The sequence below is a fragment of the Homalodisca vitripennis genome, chromosome 3 (genome assembly GCF_021130785.1).
Source record: "Homalodisca vitripennis isolate AUS2020 chromosome 3, UT_GWSS_2.1, whole genome shotgun sequence".
Classification (NCBI taxonomy): Eukaryota; Metazoa; Arthropoda; class Insecta; order Hemiptera; family Cicadellidae; genus Homalodisca; species Homalodisca vitripennis.
This window is the reverse complement of record NC_060209.1, coordinates 68,862,113-68,882,398: the sequence shown is the minus strand read 5'-3', so window position 1 is coordinate 68,882,398 and position 20,286 is coordinate 68,862,113. Positions and strand designations below refer to the sequence as shown.

The 20,286-nt window shown below is 32.6% G+C and overlaps 1 protein-coding gene across 8 annotated transcripts in view; it reads left to right on the top strand.

The window, feature by feature from the left end:
* Window positions 1–20,286, top strand: part of LOC124357035 (transport and Golgi organization protein 1) — a 69,114-nt gene that overhangs the window by 21,600 nt on the left and 27,228 nt on the right. For 7 of the 8 annotated variants that reach the window (XM_046808418.1, XM_046808419.1, XM_046808417.1 and 4 more), the window contains 8 exons: window positions 441–547; window positions 1,660–1,770; window positions 3,077–3,193; window positions 3,817–3,894; window positions 4,495–4,719; window positions 5,251–5,397; window positions 17,683–17,700; window positions 18,847–18,972. In XM_046808418.1, the coding sequence (XP_046664374.1) occupies window positions 441–547; window positions 1,660–1,770; window positions 3,077–3,193; window positions 3,817–3,894; window positions 4,495–4,719; window positions 5,251–5,397; window positions 17,683–17,700; window positions 18,847–18,972 (929 nt within the window). The remainder of the gene's footprint in view (window positions 1–440; window positions 548–1,659; window positions 1,771–3,076; window positions 3,194–3,816; window positions 3,895–4,494; window positions 4,720–5,250; window positions 5,398–17,682; window positions 17,701–18,846; window positions 18,973–20,286) is intronic. The other variant, XM_046808416.1, reaches the window with a different exon arrangement.

Here is a 20,286-nt window from a genome sequence, read left to right as displayed (position 1 = left end):
GTTACACTAAAAAGGACAAGTGGAACAATGTTATTTGTTTAATTTTTATTAGTGTATTTATATTTTTTGAGTTTTCTAAAAGTTTGAGATAGAATCATGCAAAGTTTACAATTTGTTTTTAATTAAAATGTAATAATACGCAAGTCAATGAAAACAAAGTAAATTAATAACAGGGTTGTAGCAATTACCTATAATATTTGATAACGCAAACTTTCGTTATTCTTATCACATTCTAATTGAATAGAACTTCCAATATTGTTAAAGTCACCGAGACCAATTTATTTTGTTGTGCCTATAATTCACCAAGTGAGAGATATGTCATGTTGCCTATTGTTCCCTGAGCAAATAGACATTTTGTCAATGACAGAATACACTTGTGTAAATGATAAATATAATTGTATCAGCCATGTGCTAACAGTTGTTGTGTCTCATGTTGTCAGATGAAAGCTGCTTGGCTGAAGGGGTGGGAGAAGAGGCTTGTGATGTCATCACAGGAGTTCCGACTTCCAAAGACGTTTCCTGGCAGGAATCATTGTACTCAACAGATGTAAGTTTACTTTTCATGTGGAAGTGCTAGCTAAATTTAAAATAATTCTGTTTGATTTGTTCATGTTTGGAACATTTTAAGATGTTGTAATAAACTAATTCATATTTCAGTTGCATATATTAGGACAGGAGATTATCTTGATTCATCTGCAGTCAACCGGTTGGATCCCATTCGAACATTGAGCCATTCAACATTAAAATGTCAAAGGCTACTGTTTGTTAAGAGCGTTTATTAGCTAAGGAAAACACTTATATAAATTTTGTAGGAAAACAAATATTAGTAATTGAATATTTTCATTTCTCTGTGATATAGAGACTACTTTATGGTGTCAAACCACCCCAAGTTAGTGATGAAATCTGCAAATGCTTCTTGTCAAAAATCACTTTCCAAGTATTATGCCTGTATTTGTTATCATTACTACTTATGAACCGAGGAAAGATATGCCTTTTAATGTTCACAGTAAATTTAATTTTTTATGAAAATATTTAAATTTAGTTGTTAATTTTTCTTAAAAAATACGGTGAATTCTTGTGAATTTTAGATAATGAACACCTCATGTGAGCGTTACTGAACTATTTATTGTATTTTTCTGTTTCAATTCCAATGGGAATTTAAGTACTTTTGGTAAAGAAAATGGTCAAAAACATTTTACATGCTACATGTTTTTATACTACCTACATTTTGATTATTTAATCTAAGAATGAAAACCACAGTAATCAGAAATAGTTTGGGTGTATTAAATTTGAAAATTGAAAAGTCTCCTTAACAGTTTGTAAAAGAAGTGTTGCTGTGTTTTAAATACAGTCCTTTAATATTTGGTGACAGCCTCTGTTTATGTGATAAAGAAATTGTATCGTAACAATTCTTATAATGTTCTTAGTGTGAGGTTTAGTTTTAACATGTCAAATTTTATCATTGTAATTAATTTTAAAACATTTTTCAATGTTATATTTCGGATTATTCTAGGTAAATGTCAATTTTTCTTTGTACTGTGTCTAAACATTTACTTTTCACTAGCACCTCATGACAATTGTATTTGCAGTTTCAGAGTACTGATTGAACATTGTTTGTGATAAATAAAATTATGATTCTTATAGTTAATGTGGTTACAGATGTCAGAGACGTTGGACCTTCTAAACAAGATTCCTATAGAAACAACAGTTTGGCTCATTGTTACTGCTGTAGTCGTCCTCATTTTCTCTCTAGGCCACTACTATATCGAGGTAATCTTTGTTGCCATTCCTTACAAAACGGAATGTCTACTTGTCTAAGATCTTTTGAGAGAGTCATCAGTTTTGGCATAATTTGACTTAGCTTGAGATTATGAATCTATTATGCTTACTAATCTCTAACTCCACGATTAGTTTTGAAATGAATTAAATATAGAGTCAGCTTATTTAGTACCTCTATTTTTATTTGTGTATCTAGAGTAAAAGAGTTCTAATCATCCAGAAAAAATCTATTGGAGGTCTAGCACGTCTACATCACGTTCAAAGTTGCTCTCTATATACCAGAAATTGAAATGTATGCTGATGGAGATGATCTGCTTAGAACAGAAATATTTACCACTACAATATCAGGGATGGTCAAGGCCGTATTTACAAATCTTTTTACTGAATTTACTGAATTTTTTTACTTAATTTAAAACCGCTTGGCCTATCAAAATAAACCAAATCTAAGTCTGACATCGACGGCTGTCCTTATGCACAGTGACATACTACGCAGAATAATAGTCAAGTCTGATATAAAATATCTAATGTATTAAAAAACTTCTCTTCAAACTTTTTTTAATTTTAATTAGTGTGTAAATCTGAGTAAAAACAAACAATCTGTATAAAACGCTCCTTTTTTAGCGATATTTTAGCAACATTTTAACTAGTCTTCAAAATTTGCCGCCCTTAAAAATTTGCTACACAGGGCCCAGGACCCATGTGGCCCATACCTAAATCCGGCCCTGGGGATGGTGAATTATACAACCTTCCAGTACACCATCTGAAGCTGTATGAATCTTAACCATCTTACATGGGTAGGCAACTTCACAAGACACTACCACAAGAACTGCAACACGAGAGGGCACTCACTAAAAGCAGTGCTGGAAGAATGACTCGTGGACTGACCCGTTTAATCTCTTGAAGAATTTCTCTGAGTAACTTTCGAGAACTGACCTCATTACATTATAAAAATTAAATCTTGAAACTATTTGTAATCTTGATGGTTATTAATAAAGATGATTCTTATTCTAAGAGAGTGTACTATGAGATTTTGTCATTCTGAAAGACAAGTTTAGCAGTTCTCGAGACAATCGTTGAAGGCACAAGTAGGGTAATACATTTCTTATTAGGATGTATTTATAAATATTTTAGAGTAAATATCTTACGCAGATTCTGTACTTATTTTTGGATTTGTTCCTGCCAATTCAAAGAACAGCTGTTAATCCAAACTTTAAAATAATATCTTATTTTGATTGTTCAGAGTGTATTGAGACATGAGAGCTAAATAACGTGAGAGTTGGTTTGTGTTGTTTTTTAGGCTCACAGGCGAGATGGACCTCTGGTGGCCTCCATCAACAAGCTGGAACGTGAACTGCTCATTCTCAAAAAGGAGGCTTCTATCATGGAAGACCGAATACAAACCTATCAAGAACAGGTGAGTGTGTTTTGGTCACTTTCTTAGATCTCACAAAGCTGTGTCAAATTCAAACAAGACATGTTTTTGCTGCTGATGTACTTTACTGAGTATACATTTAAGTGTATGATTGGGCTGAGAGACTCAGTCATGAGTATAGAAAACTTAACAATATAATATATTAAAGGTCAAGATAGAAGTATAACAATATTTGTCTTTGGTGTGTTATTCCAATTATTTTATTTACTTCATAATAGCAGTATAAACAATACAATAAATAACCATATGCTTGAGATATTAAATTGTGTTTTTGAGTTTCACTAATGAAATGGAAATTATTCTAAATAGCCACATTCTATAACCTATGGACAGTACTTTAGTCCCAAAATAAAAATCATCACTTAATAAAAACTGTAATAAAAAAAGAAAAGGCTGTTGAAGAGAAAGTTTGTATCTGCGAAATAGTTTGTATAAATAATCAAAAATTTCCTGTAATATGTATGATTTAATTCTTGAGTTTTTATCCCATATTGTCTTTAATTACGAACACTACTTATTCTAGTAGCAAATTGATAGATTTATACTGCTATATCTGTTTATCTAAATATACATTTTCTAACTTAATTTTGAATGTGTTTTTGCAGCTGGAAGCGTGGAACACTAACTCTACAGAAAGTGATGCCTTGATTGTTGAGCTGAAGCAAGAACTTGAAGAAATCAAGGTTAGAGAGTAAACAGTTCTGATTATCCATTACTTACTATTGCATTTGCTATTGGACGTCTACTAATTGGTTTATTTACATTCAGGATGTAATTTATTAATTATTACTTTATTTTTATAAACCTAATGTAATGTTTAAAGATGCAAACATTTCTTGTAAAATGTAAAAATATTAAATGTTTTTTTACAACTAAATCATGGATTGCCTCTGATGGACTAATTATCTAAATTAACAAAAAATCTATAATATATAGATATAGATTATAGATATCTAAAGTATCTTAATTATGTCAGCCGTATTTTTTTTGTAATAAGGGACTATATATATATATATATATATATATATATATATATATATCCTTACTTTGATAGTTATTATTTCTTAATTATACCACAGTAATCACAAATGAACCTCTGTAGACAAAATATCATTTTCAAACTTTCTATACAAATGCCTTGTAGACAACTAAGCTGGAGGAGAAGGAGCAAAGAAGTTAACAGTGCTGGAGAAACAAATGGTGGAGAATGTACTAGAAATAGATAATTTTGAGAGGAGAGTTTTTTATTGGACTATTGTACAGGTAAAGGATATTTTGTACAGGGAGCCAAGCTGGAGCTGGAGGATCAGGTGGCAGTGTTGGAGAGGGAGGTGGAAACGGTGACAGAGAGTGGACTGGAGATGCATCGTCTGCTGGAAGAAAGCCTGTCGTCACAGGATGGCTCACAGGTCTTGCTCTCCACAGTACAGACACTGCGTGAGAAACTGGAGCACCAAGAGAATGAGATCACAGGCCTCAGTCAGAGTCTGTCTCGAAAGAATGTTGAGGTAAGTTGAGGCAGTATCAGTCAATAATGTCTTATTGTCATAACATATAGTTCATATTAATTATGCTAAACATAGTTATAAAAATATTTATTTTGTTCTTTTATATTCAAAGATAGGACACACAACTTGTAATTTTATTCTACCTGTCCCCATGTGTCTTTATGAGAATCATATCCAACAGAATAAAGGGACACGTCAGTTCTGTATTAGGTGGACAATACTGACGAATCACACTGTAGTCAGAGACTGAATTTGAACCTGCGCTTTCTGTAATGTAGACTCAAAGTCCAATTCCTTAGGCCGAGTGGACACCGGCCCTCCCAGTTTATGTTTCTCAGTACCAATAAAATACACTGACTAAAGGTGTATCCTCTTTATCTTTTATTTATGATTTCTGTTTTTGGAATCTGTTGACTTGTTAAGACAAACATTAATGTTTCTTAATGTTAGTCAGATTTAAAAACTAATCAAGATTGAATGACTAACAATTTTCAATATTCAGAAGTGTTATTCCTGTAAACTGTTGTGCAGGTAGAAGAGCTACAAAATAAGCTGGAGCAGTCTGCTGAGTCAGTCAGGGGACTTGAGGATCGTATTGTAGCTGTCACGAGGGCCAAGGAGGAGGAGGCATTACAGCTCAAGGACAGCCAGAGAGAAATCATGGCTCAGCTGGAAGAGGTAGTCTTTAGATGATACTCAATTCAGGAAGATTTTGAGAAACAAACAATTGCATGAGATTATTGCCTGATGGAGAAATTGTGTATACTTAAGTGTTGTAAAGCAGTTTTCTTTTTAAAACAGATAGACAATAGACAATAGACAATAGACAATAGACAAATATTTATTGTACAATACGTTTTCTGGTATCACAATGTAATAAAAACTGGTACATAGTCAATGATTAAAAACTACATAACTAAACTTATTCTAAAACATTATTTTCATACTTATAAAAAAATAACTTTTGACACATTGATCTATAAAACATAAAAAAAGAAACATTGAATAAATCTAAGGCTAAAACCTAATGTAGATCTTTTGAAGATATATTTTAACTATTCGTTATCATCATAAACCATCTTCAAAGAATTCATTTATACTATAATATGTTTTTGACAAAGTACTTCTTTTAATTTTTTAGTAAATGTAGATAAGGGAAGTTTTTTATATGCCTGTGGAATATTATTATATAATTTCAAAACCTAGATAAAGAGGACTAGTTTCAAATTTTTTTAGTTTATGTGCCGGATATTGAAACAAATTACAATTTCTTGTGTGGTAATCTATGATTAAATTTGTATTTTTCAAATTGATCAGGATTCTTATGTACTAATTTAAGCATTTCAAAAATGTATATACATGGCAAAGTAAGGATGTTAAATTTTTTAAATAACGGTTTACATGTTGTTCTTGAGTTGCAAATGACCTATTGTTCTAATAATTGACTTTTGACTAATAAAGAGTTTTTGCACATCTGAGCAGTTACCCCACAAAGTAATTCCATAACTCAACATCGAGTATACATGGGCATAAATATACAGCTAAACCAACTTCCAAAGATGTTTATTCGAACTAGTATACTCAAAGCATATCTGGTTGAATTAAGTTTCTTATTTTAACATATTGATATGGTTGGAAAAATTTAATTTAGTGTCTAAATGTATGCCTAAAAATTTTACTACGTGTGTATTATTACTAAACCCTTTACAAAAATTATCATTTCTTAATTTAAAGCGTAATGTATTAGTCTTGTCTCGATTTAACAACAGACCGTGAGTAAGGAAAATTTTGTGAAGTTTGTCAATGACATCTTTGGTGTAAAGTTCTAAGTCACTTAACATTTTCCGTCTAATTAAAGCAGTTGTATCATCTGCATATAAAAAGAGGCTACAAACTTCTTTAGGAAGGTAATTTGGCAGGTCATTGACATAGATAATGAATAACAATGGGCCTAATATTGACCCTTGGGGTACACCATGTTTTACATCTGCCCAATTAGAATAATATTTTCCTGATTTATTAGTAATAACTGTCCTCTGTTTACGGTTAAATAAATAAGAATATAATAGTGTAAGAGCTGTGCCTTTGACACCCATTCTTCTTAACTTTGTCAGCAAAAGTGTGTGGTTTACACAATTCAAAAGCCTTAGATAAGTCACAGAAAACTCCTGCAGTGTAACTTGACTCATCCAAGGCTTCAATGGTACTGTTTACGAAAGAGAAAAGAGCTGCTTGTGTACTAGAATTTTTTCTAAAGCCATACTGCTCTTTTACATAATTTGTTATTAGATTCTAAAAAGTCAAAAAGTCTGCTATGGATAATTTTTTCATAAATTTTTGAAATCGAACTTAGAAGAGAAATTGGTCTATAATTGTTTATTTCACTACGTGAACCCTTTTTGTGTATTGGGTGAATTTCTGATAACTTCAATAGTTCAGGAAAAATTCCTTCACATAAGGACTTATTTATAAGTCCACTTAGTACATCAGAGATTGTATCAACAGACCATTTAAGTATCTTATTAGGGATCTCATCCCATCCACTTGAACTACTGTTGCTCAGATTTAAAATTATATTTTTGACCCTCAGTTTTTGTTAGTGGGTGAAAAAACTTGCAACTCAATGTCATTTTGTTCACATGTAAGATAATGTGAAGGGGGTAATGTGACAGGAACTTTTGGAACTTTTAATATCTCTACTATATTTGTATATTGATTGTTGAAAAGTTTAGCTACAGATATCGGGTCATCTATCTCTTTATCATTAATCTTTAATTTAATGTAATTTTTACTGATTTTATTAAGACCTAGTTCATCTTTAATTACATTCCACATTGCCTTAGTTTTGTTTTTAGAATCTATTATATAAGAACTATTACACGATTTCTTCGCTTCCACAACAACCTTATTGAACACTTTTTTATATTTTTTGACATAACTTAGAAATAAAGGATCTGTACAGTACTTTGATTGAATATGAAGCCTTCTTTTATTTTCAGAGGATTTTATGATTCCCCTGAGTAATCCATTTCTTTGGTTTTCTCCTTTGCTTGGAAGAGATAGCATTGACAGGAAAAATTTCATCAAGAGACAGCTTGATTATAGATAAAAAATCTTTTATAACTCTCATCAACAGACTTGTCAAGAATAAAGTATTCCATATAACAGGATAGTTTGTCCACAAATAGAATATTTTAAATGTGCATGATGTTAACAGAAAATCACATACAAGCTACTCATTCATTCCCTTATATGTCACACCATCTGTGTTTTACACTGTATAGTGTGGGAGCTAATTCATCTTAACAAAAAAAATATAAATATAAAAAACACTACAAATTTGTATGAAATTGATTGAGATTGTCCATTAGAAATTAATTGATTGTTAGCCTACCAATTTTGAAGATGATATGGTGGCGTAGCAAAAGTTTAAAAGTAAAATATGATATATTTTTTCATTTTTTATGTGAGGCATTTACTGCCATCTGCTGCAGTTAATCTGTTAAAGTGTAAATTGGCTCTTATGTCCAGTACTATAACATTTAATTGCTTTCTTCATCAAGTTTGAGATCAAACCGTACTACTCTGTCTTCACATCTCAATCAATAGGCTCAATACATAAAAGATTGTCCAGCAACTTGACATAATGGAATACAGTAGAACCCCTCATATCCGGCCTCGGTTTTACCGCACCTCGGTTTATCCGGCCACTTCCCGGAAGCCAATATCGAAATTTATTTACCACGGCTTGCAGACGCGCAGCTGCACGCACTAGTCTCCCACGACTCTTGCGTTATTTTGGTGTATCTATTTGTTTACATTTTCCTGTGTTGTCCTCAGTTGAGCTAATAGGTTTAACCTGTAAACAGTTCGTTGATTATTTCCAGTGCGGTTAGTACAGTACAGTACAATTGTTTTGTTTCGTCAAGTGCTGTGTACTGTAGGTTGGTTTATCCGGCCGAATCGTTATCCGGCCAGGGGCTCGGTCCCGTGGTGGCCGGATATGAGGGGTTCTACTGTACATTGTGTATTATGCTACATTTCGTAGTTCATGTATAGATCAAAAACTAAATTGTCTTGATAAACACAATTTTGTTCAGCAACAACGTACCACACTTCATTTGATCTATGAGTTTTCATAGAGTGGTAAGATCAGAAGTGTCAGTGTTGCCAAATTGCAAAATCAAATACTTTATCTACACAGTTTGCACGGTGTCCAAACACAATTTTGTTCAGCAACAACATACCACACTTCATTTGATCTATGAGTTTTCATAGAGTGGAAAGATCAGAAGTGTCAGTGTTGCCAAATTGCAAAATCAAATACTTTATCTACACAGTTTGCACGGTGTCCATACATTACTCCATCGAAATTCACCATTTAATTGTCAGGTCAAAATGAGAAAGAAAATACAGTCCTATCCTGCATAGTTTACTGTCTGTCTGTGTTTTTAGGGAAACATTTATATCTTTAAATTAAATAATGATATAAAGTTCAAACTTTGCAAAATGTTTTATCTAATTAGGACCTGTTTTTTTTAATCTGAAAATGGTTTTTTTTTAGTATTTAGAAATGGTAGTCATATAAACATTTTTAAGAACAATGTAATAAAGGCTTTTAAATGAACATTTTGGTATTAAGTTTATTTAGATACGACAAATAATGAAAGTTCTTCTTCTTAAGGTAGTAAAGGTTTTTAACAGCACCATAGCTCACTTCAGATACACCAATTGAGTTACTAATGACGTTTAACTGCTTTTCAGCTCATTGTGCATTTAACAGCTGAAATTACCTCTTTATTGTTACCATTCGGTACTCAGGCTATTAAATTTGTTTTTATGCATTGTTTTGTTTTGTAGAATACATCGTTAAATTCTTTCATTTGTTTAGGTATTAAACCAAATACCTTTTTAACAAACATTCAATTGGTTTTTTTAAACAACACCATTTATTATTCCTTTAAATTAGTTGATTTATTAAATTTACTACTGAAAGTCAATTAAGTTAAATTTTCATTAATTCAATTTAGCTGATTACTTCTTGTAAAAGTTAAAATTACTATGTTGATGAAGTTGTGTAAACTCTGTATTTTATAACCGGTATTTAATTACCATGCATAAATAAAGAAATAAAACAACATTTGAAGATCAATGTGGTACAAAACAACCCAATCTGACCACAAACATTTTAATAATGAATGTAGAAAATTACATACAACAATGAAGTGTTAATTTTATCTGTTAAATGTAACAATCAGCTAATTATTACATTAATAACCCAACATTTTTTTAGCTGATTAGTGTATCTTAACCTAGGTACCGGTGACCATCGTTGCAATGATACCACTTTATGTAGTAACTATAATGTTTTTCATCTAAAGTAATGGTTGCACTCAATAAGGGATAAATCGATTAGTACTAAGGTAAGTTATATAAGTCTGTTCTTTCTAATAATGTAGATTTTTAGGTCCCAGGTAAAATAAATTGTAAAAAAAATAGTGGCATACGGATAATACTAAAGTATCACGTTTTTTGTTGCAAATATGTTATGTTATTTGAAATTATTATTTAGTCAAGTTGTATAAAGATGTTTTGAAAACTATTTCTCTTTCACATAATATTGTAGACAATAGACAATAGACAATAGACAAAATTCTTTATTCATAATCTTCAAGATTAGAATGGTGTCATAAAGTTTACATGTAATAAAGTTTACGATGGTTGTGTAAGTGTAAATAAGTTATCAGTTCTCCAGTTAAGAAATTCTTCAATTGAGTAGAAGGGACGTTCTTGGAGCCATCTGGTTAGTTCCCTTCTGAATTGCTGTTTGTCTGCAGTATGATTTTTAACCTCAGGCGGTAGTATGTTCAGGAATTTGGCGCCCGTATAAGTAGGTTGCTTCTCAAATAGAGTCAATCTATGAGAGGGAAGTGAGTAATTGTTTGCTGCTCTTGTGTTGTGTGAATGTACATCTCCTCTTCTTGGTATGTTTTGTTGACTGGTATGGACAGTTACTTCTAATATGAATAGGGCAACTGTTGTTAGAATATTTAAGTTTTTAAAAGCTTCCCTGCATGAATCTATTGGTCCTAATCCTGACATTATGCGGATTGCTTTCTTTTGCAGCACCATGATCCTGTTAGTGTTAGTTTTCGAGGAGCTGCTCCAGATGGCTATACCATATCTCAGGTGGCTTTCAAAGAGAGCGTAGTATGCACATTTAATTATTTCTGGACTACCAACTTGTTTTAATCTCCTTAGCACATACAATGATGTACTGAGTTTTCCACATAGCTGGTCTATTTGGTCATTCCAGGAGAGAGTTTCGTCTATGACTAGTCCAAGGTACTTTACATTTTGCATTCTTTCAGCCTCTGGTAGTTCCAAAACTTCTCCTTTGCTTCGTCCAAGTATTAGTTGCTGAGTTTTAGTGCTGTTCAGTACTAGATCATTGGCTTGACAATATTCTATTGCCATATTAATAGCTATATATGAGTCTATTTCCAGTCTGGTGGGCTTTTTGTTTTGTAACAGGAGTACTGTATCGTCAGCATACAATAGCATAGAGCAGTATTCTCTGAGGTAGTCAGGGAAGTCACTAACAAAAATTATATACAGTATGGGGCCCAAAACTGAGCCTTGTGGAACTCCTCTACTGACTGGCAGTGGTGTCGAGGTAGTTTTTGTTGTCACTCCTTGTGTTGTGCTTCTTATTTCTACCGTTTGCATTCTGTCCGTTAGGTAGCTCGTAAACCAGTCAGCAGTTTTCCCTACCACTCCCCGAGCCTTCAACTTTTTCACAAGTATGTCATGGCTTAAGGGGAGTCGGAACGCCCATCTTCACCATGTTAACAAAGGTACATTTTTATCAGAAAGTACTTAGGCTACAGTCATAATTTTTTCAACATTTGTTTATTACCTTATTTTGTGTAATCAGACCCAACTTGGATAATTTTCAAAAAGTTTTTCCTAGTGAAAAATTTTTTTTTCCAAATCAATTTAAAAAATCACGTAATCGTTTGGTAAAAGTTTTATAGCAGCAAAACTAAGATTGAAAATTGCATGAAATTGGGTCTGATTGTTGGCAATAGCCTATAGATTACGTGCAAAAAAATATCAGTACTGTATCTTGAATACTTCCTGAGAAAAATGTACCTTTATGAGAAAAATGCTAACTTTCCGGAAATCGCATTTATTGTGAAAACAAGACTAAATGAGGCTCTAGGTCTACCTTATAAAAGTCCTGGGCCATACTGGGGTCCATCTGCTTCATCATACTTTTCATTTTGAACCATTTTTTCTTTTTCTTCTTTCTTGTCTGGCTTCTTTCGTTATTCCTTCCGCAGCTTTCTCACTTTTCCTCTGTCGCAAGTCATCAATTCCGCGCAAAGCACTCACTGACCTACCACATAAACTTAGTCCAAGCTTCTGGAAAACTTCAAGTTTGCCACTATTTCTATCATTGAACGAAGTGACAGCATCATATACACCAAGTTTCAACGTATCCAGCCTTACCCGTTTTGGAATTTTGGCCCATACCACATTGTTGAAGCTCTCGTTTGGATTCTGCGTATGTCCGTGTAAACATTATTTTAACAACTCAGAATTTGTTAGTGCCCTGTAGATGTATTTTATTTCTAACATTATCTCTTCAGGTAGGCTATCTTTGTGGTCATAAACTGTACCTTGAGCCTTAGCCTTCTCATAACCACACCACGAGTCTACGCCTTTCGGACACAAACCGTGTTGAGGATTTTCATTAGTGGAGAGTTTATGAAAGTAGGTGGCCCGAATATTTTTCTTCATTTCTTCTACATTCTTTACACCTCTTCTTATTGCAAGGCCATAATATGTTTGTAATTTGTCTATTTGGGCGTCTGTTAGTCTTTTCTTTCCCCCAAGCACCTTACCGACCTTACCGTCACCTAATTTTATTTTTATTTATTTATTTCACAACAAACATAGGCTAATAGGAAAATCAGATGTCAAGTAACATTAGAGGTAACACAGAGTAAGAATCAAGTCATAGAGGTTAAAACTTCTCTGTGTATAGAGAAGTGTGCACTATACAATGTGCTGAAAGAAGTGGTCAGCTTTCTCAACACGTTTTCCGACCAAAAACCGCTGACATACCTCTAGTTTTTATTTAATTTTGAAACTTAGGAATAAGATACAACTGTGAGAGTTATATTTTTTTAAAGGGAATAAACTAACAAATCAAAATAAAAAATAAAAAAAAAATTGTATAAATTTTATTTTTTTGCGTTCCGACTCCCCTTAAGCAGTCAAAAGCTTTTGTAAAATCCAAGAAAATAGCAGTTGTTGTATCTCCTTTGTCTATTGCTTTTATTAAATATTCGACAATGCTTGTCAGTCCAGTTGATGTAGATTTACCTCCCATAAAGCCATGTTGTTCTTGGGGAAGAAGGTTGTTAGTATTGAGATGGATTAATAGTCTTGATAACACAATCTTCTCGATAATTTTGGATATTGCAGGCAGTAGGGATATTGGCCGATAGTTACTGGCTTGTGTTGGATCCCCTTTTTTGAGTTTAGGGTACACTTTAGCTAACTTAAATTTTGTTGGGAAGATGCCCTGTGCGAATGACTTATTTATTATGTTGGTCAGAGGTAATATTAGATGATCTTTACATGCTTTAATAAGTTTAGTGGAGATGTCGTCAAAACCAGCTGAGTTTTTCTGTTTCATTGTCTGTATAGTTTTCCTAACTTCCTGTTCAGTTGTCGGTGAGAGAGTAAGCGTGTCTTGAATGTTGTGTATAGTGGAAGGTCGTTTAACTAGGTGACCGTCATATGTAGCTTGTAGTAGGGTGTTATTAGCGACATTAGCAAAGAATTTATTGAAGTGGTCTGCTACCTTTAAGGGATCTGAAATTAAAGTTCCATTATTGCTAAGTTTTATCGTATCATTACCATTTTTACTTTTGTGTCTCTTCTTATTAATTATATTCCATATTGCCTTGCTTTTATTTTCTGCTTTATTAATGTGTTCAGATGTCTTAAGTTTCCTTTGGTTTTTGAGATGAATGTCGTATTCCCTTTTCTTTTCTGTTGCCTTAGCCTTGTTTTTATGTGAGCCAGTAAGCAGATATTTTTCCTGTGCAGCTAGGAACTGATTTCGCTTTTCCATTGTCTCTTGGTTAAGTACAGTTGGCTGTTGCGGTTTCCTCTTGCGATTTCGAGTATGTGGGCATGCTACATCCATGTTATACGTCAGAGTTCTTAGGAATGTGTTATAAGTGTCTTCTACCGTTTCCAATCTGAGAATGTCATTCCAAGTCTCCTGTTTGAGTAACCTATTAAGCAGTTCCAAGTTTCTGTCAGTGAAATGTCTACTATACATAATTTGGTCAAATGGATTGAGCTTGTTGTTGTTCAGTGTCACCAGTTGTCCTGTATGGTCGGATATGAAAGTGTTAATGACATTGACTGTTGGTTTGCAAGGAATTTGATTGGAGCAGACCATATCAATGGAAGTTGCACTGTTCGGGGTGATACGTGTAGGTGGTAGTTGATGTCTTGTGATATTGTATGAATTAAGAGTCTCTTGGAGTTGGTTGTTGTTTCTATTTGTCTCAAGGCAGTCAATGTTGATGTCACCGATTATCAGTACTGGGCTATTCCATGTAGGTATAGTTTCTAGCGTGCTAGATAAGATGTCAATGGCTTCGTCCAAATTCGTGTTTGGTCTGTAGATTCCGACAATGTATGTGATTTGTTTTTTTATTGTCAGTTTTATTGCAGACAGCTCACATACAAGTTCCTGGCTATGTATGTTTCTTTCCAGTCCAGAAGCGTAGTTCTTAAGTTCATCTTTCACTAGTATCGCCACTCCCCCTTTTTGGTGGTGCTCTCGACAAAAACTCTCTATTAGTGTATAGCCTTCTAGGTTGGTATTTTCTAGATTTGACTTTGAGAGGCCGTGTTCTGTTATTATGAGGACATCTGGATAGGTATTGGTGAGGAGGTCAGTCATCATATCTATTTTATTTGAGATTCGATCTGTATTTTGATGTAGTATTGTTAGTGAAGTGTCTTTTTTTGTAGAAATTGTGGGTCTTTCCTTTTTTTTGGATGCTGCATCTGTTGGTTTTTGTTTATTTAGGATATTTTTGGGAGGAGTACATTGGTTTCTAGCAGGTTTAATTTTGTTAACTCTATGTTGCGTATTGGGGTAGGAGCAGGGTATGGTCTTGTCTTGCATCATGATCCGTAATAACACTGTCTTACACATAGAAAAATACTATTGTTGCAATATAATGTGTTATCAGGGTAATGTCAATTTTAATTCAAATGCTATATTACAAGTTCTATCAATATAGAGATACAAATTTATGGATTAAGTCCATTAAACTATATATTTCCAGAAACTAGAGAAAAGTATGAATAATTTGTATATTTGGTAATCTTGATTTAGCAAATATATACCAATACCGTAGGTATGGTCTCCTCCCTAAAAGAACATAAAGAAATAAATAAAAAATGCAATTATATATAAAATGTTTACTTAAACAAATATGGACTGTAAAAAATACGGGCTTTTATGAAAACAAAAAATGATAAATAACAATGCATAATCAAATGACTTGGTATTTGTTATAAAATACTCTTGCAAAACTTGAAAAATTAGCCTGCCAATAGAGTTAATTTAGTAGCCAGTTCTTGGGTTAAGTGAGGGATGGTGCTCAGTAAGACCTCTACTACTCAGTTATTATTTGTTGTAGCTAAGTAAATTTGTAATCAAAATTTTTCTTCTCAAAGTAAATATTGTGGCTGACAAATTGTCGGGTGACAGGTTTGTCTTTTTATTTGTTTATTGCGTCTTTTCGGTGGGTATTCATTCGGGTTCGGAGGCTATTGGGTGTTAGATCTTGTATATACTAAGCAGGACACTGTTTGTACTCAAGTGGGTAGATTACAGTTTCAGCAGCACAAATATATTATCTTTTTACGTACAAGACTGCATGAGTGACAGATGTATTAAACTGCTTTTCAGGCTCATGTATATTATTAAGTCATTCACTTAGGTGGAGTGTATTGTGCTGGAATCTGGAACTTTGGTATGGAAGCAATGTTTTTAAGTTGACTGGTTATACCTGAACGTAGTAGTTGGGAGAGGGTGGTAAATGTCAGAGATCTTTGGTGTGTAGAGAGGCTTGTAAAATTGTATAGTCTTCATTGATGATGTCATTGAAGGATATTTAGGGTGGATTTTGGGTATTCATGCTTAACAAAGGCACTGGAAAGGCGTTTTTGATCTTTTGGAGCTTTTGTTTGGTTGTGCAATTTTGGTTATCCCTCAATAAACATAATCTGTTGATAATAAGAGTGTGCTGATAAAATAAAAATATTTTTTAGATTTTTATGGAGACTAGTAACTGTATCAATACAGTTGGGTCTTTCTCAGTATTACAAAAACAATTTTAATGATAATGGTGTTCAATGAGTACTTATGTAGAATGTCTTAAGTCAATGAAATTTATAGAATAGAATAACTGTCTGATCCAGGAGTTACATGTCCAATTTCTGTTTGAAAACTTGTCCAATAAATTTATTTATGTCTATTATGAGAAGTTTGTAAATTTTGCTCTAATAAAGCTGGGCCTATTTTTCACTTTTTTCTGTATCTTCAGAGTGAAATCCATGAAGCATATGGGGGGAGCAACTATGGATTGTAAGTATTTTTGTGGAAACCAAGTTAATCAGGTTTGCCTTTGTTACTTCTTGAATAAAGATGATAACATTCGAAGATCAGTTTCATGTGTAGTTTATTGAAAAGATATTAGTAGCTTCTTTGGCAATATAGGTCGGCAAGTAATCTTTGTAATGTTTGTATTATATAACAAAAATGTATGATAATGTGGACCCTTCCTCCTCTAAACACAGAAAACAATACAATATGAAAGTGGCTTTCATGTTATGCTGTTTTTGCATCTTCTGTAGTACTTATTCATTTCATCCTCTTAATCTTTTATAGATAATTAAGATTAATGATGATAGTTATCATCTTAAATGGGGGATCCAGGATAGGTTAGAATTAAGAATTAACTGTATGAATTTTGTGATCTCTTTGTTCATAACACCAGTTAAAGATGAAATTTGAAGAATTTTTACACCAAAGTTAATTTACTTAGTCTCAGTAGATTGGCAGCCAGATCTATTGATGTGTTACTATAATAAATCATGTTAAGAGTTATGTTTTTTTTGTTCAGCTGTTCACCAGTGTCATCATTTACAAAGGGTGTTGTGTTTCTTGCATACCTGTACATGGATAAATTGCTGAAATCCTGTATGTGATCTAAAAGTTATAGATTGGAAGAAGAAACAATATTGGGCCTAGGATGGAATATTGAGGCACTACTTTGATTTATATCCAGAATAGCTACTGAATAAGTTATTTAAATTAGAATAGTATTCTGTACATAGCATGCTACAAAAATCATAGCTCACTGGCATTTGCATCATTTCCATTCAATGAAACAATTGTAAATAAAATTGACTTCAGTGTTTAACATATACAGTAAAGAAGATACAGTAAATCGGAAGTTTCTTTACATCTCTAAAGTTTTGTGTGTCATAATACTTGTTAACAGCTATTTATTTTTATAAAGATGTTCTGTACAACATCTAAAATGGTCACTAAATTGAATGTAATAGTTTTTAAATATTTCATACTGAATACACTTTTATAACAGAGAAATATAAAGAAAGTAATTTAAAAATGAAGCTATTAAATAAGTTTATTAAAATATTGTAAAGACTCTGTTTTATAAAATAGGAAGTAAAAGCTTTTTGTGAATAAATTACAATGCAGAGATGAGCAACACATACTTAATGCATTTATTTAGAAACTTAATTTTTATATTTGTACATAGTTTCATCTTGTTTAAGTTTGATTTATTTACATTGATGTTATTGTTTTGTTCATGCTTGGCTTATTAGAATGTGGATGGCACTAAGGTATTATTTCATTTCACCTCATATATCCATTTTATTTTCTCATTTCATTCCAAATTATTCGTTGTTTTTTTTAATATAGTGAAAATTGCAATGAAACACTTATCTCACAGAGTTACGTGATCCATAAATATACAAAATATGGAACAACTTGTATTGTACTTGTGGTGTATTAATGATTATAGTTATTAATATTAATTAAAGAACCATTTTGTTTGAACTAAGATTTCTTAGATCTAAACTCTATCCTGAAAATATAAAATGATTACTGGATCACTATAAATATATAAAGAGACAATATTAATTTATAAAATTGTATAATACAAATATCCACAAAGCAGAATTTATTTTTTGATACAATACATATTCCTAAAGTAAGTACCATTTGGTTATTTAAAATATTAGCACATGAGAAAATGGTTTTATTAACTTATTAGTTTACTACATTCCTATCTTAATTTTCCACATAATCATCATTGAATTTTTAACACTTTTCATGAGTCTGCATTAATTTCTTTAAACCCTATGCATGGCAATTAACTACTGGGAATTAAACAAATTGACTATGACTGTCTTCAATTATCTTCTGTAGGTTGTCATGAAGGATTATGTGTACAACAGTTTCTCATATGATTGATTCTGGATAGTATGTCTCAAGTTTTTGTTTCGCATTACATGTCATTGGTAATTGTTATTCACCTTTTATGAAATAAATAAAAATGACACTCTTTGTGACTGTTAAAGAAAAAGTGCTGAGTTAGAAAAAATGTTCTATTTGAGATGACGTGAGTGGAGCAGGTGAATTGACTGATATCTTAATTCAGCTGTGGTGTACAATAACATCTCGATGCATGTAACAATTTTGGGAATCAAGTCATCTGGTGTTGATAGCAACTCAAGAACTTTTTTCACGAGCAGGAGAGAAACATTATCACGGGCATTGCAATCTGCATCCACCAGCTAGAAAATAACTACTGAATACAATAGACAGCTACAATTGAAAATAGTCAATGGACGGAATGCATGCGTGAAACTGTATTCATACTGCAGACGTGCGAATATAACCCAACGGCTCCTACTGAAGGAATATGTCTTGTATCAATGTCAAATTATTATGATAGTAGACTTCATTAACAGTGATGTGTACAGGTGATGGAGACAAAAGCTCTGGATGAGACCAGAGTGTCTGCGGAGATGAGCAAACTGCGGCTTGCCATTGAAGAGCTCCAGAAAACTCTGGCAGAAAAAGAATCAGAGTTGGAGGTTGTCAAGGAGGTAAGAAAACTGGTTAACAGTTTTTTTTAGTATGTAAAAAAATGAAAAGTTCATACTTTTTATTTATAACTTTTATATTACATAATAATATAGTACATGCAAAAATTACGTAATTAGTAATAATGGCTTATTTTATTGCAATATATAATATATTTAATGTAGTATTGGTTAAAAAAAAAATATTATAATCATTTTACAAAATAGAAATATATGTTATTTACAATAGTTTACAAACCATATACATATTTTAGCTCCTTTTTACCAGATCTAATAATTTTCTTTAGTAGAATAATTTTAAAGGGACAGTCAGTGCACTTGAATATCACAGATATGGCATTGATAATTGACTCCTGCACATGCACCGCATCGCCATCTTCCTTATCCTTAAGTTTTGGTACATGATAATGAACCAAGAGCCACATGGCCCTTTCTTAAATTTAACCTCAACAAAATCTAACTACTAAACAAATAGATAACTCCATTAAAAATGAATCAACTTAAATCTGTATATAATATTTTAAAATTATTTAAAAGTAAAAATAAAAACTAATATGAATTTACCTAATAACATATATTACATTACAAAGAAAATATATTTTCATATTCATTCACTCAGTCATTTATTCTACCTACTTATACCCATGTCCACGCCATCGGTCTCAGTAGCGGCAGTCATCTGATCCAAGAAGAGATTTTTAAAGCTGAACTGAACCGTGCCCAGCTTTGCAGTTCTTTAATGCTATCTGGAAGGGAATTCCAAGTTCTGCATGCGGTAACAATGGAGGATTTATTACTCCCCGACCGGTGGTACCCGACCGATTCATTTGAACGCAAAGTAGCAAACACCTTAAGAAAACATAAAGAATTTTTTTCAGATAAATTTAGATCTAAATTAACTCCTCACCACTCAAAAATCCCCCATATGTATGGCCTTCCCAAAATCCACAAACCTACCATCCCTCTTCGGCCCATCATTAGTTCTCGTGATTCACCTTGCAGGGAATTGTCTAAAGTCCTCTTGGACATCTTAACGCCATTGGTAGGAAAAACTGACTCTTTCATCAAAAATTCCAGGGATTTCGTAGAGAAGTCAAAGTCCCTAAAGTTGACTGAAACTGACAAACTGGTAAGTTTTGATGTCGAAAGTCTATTTACAAATGTACCAGTTCCAGAAACTCTCGGAATTATTAATTCACGTCTCAAAGAAGACCAAACATTAAAGGATAGAACTAAACTTCCCGTGCCAGTAATTATGGAACTGTTAGAACTATGCACTCAATGCAATTATTTTGAGTTAGAGGGTAAAATTTACCG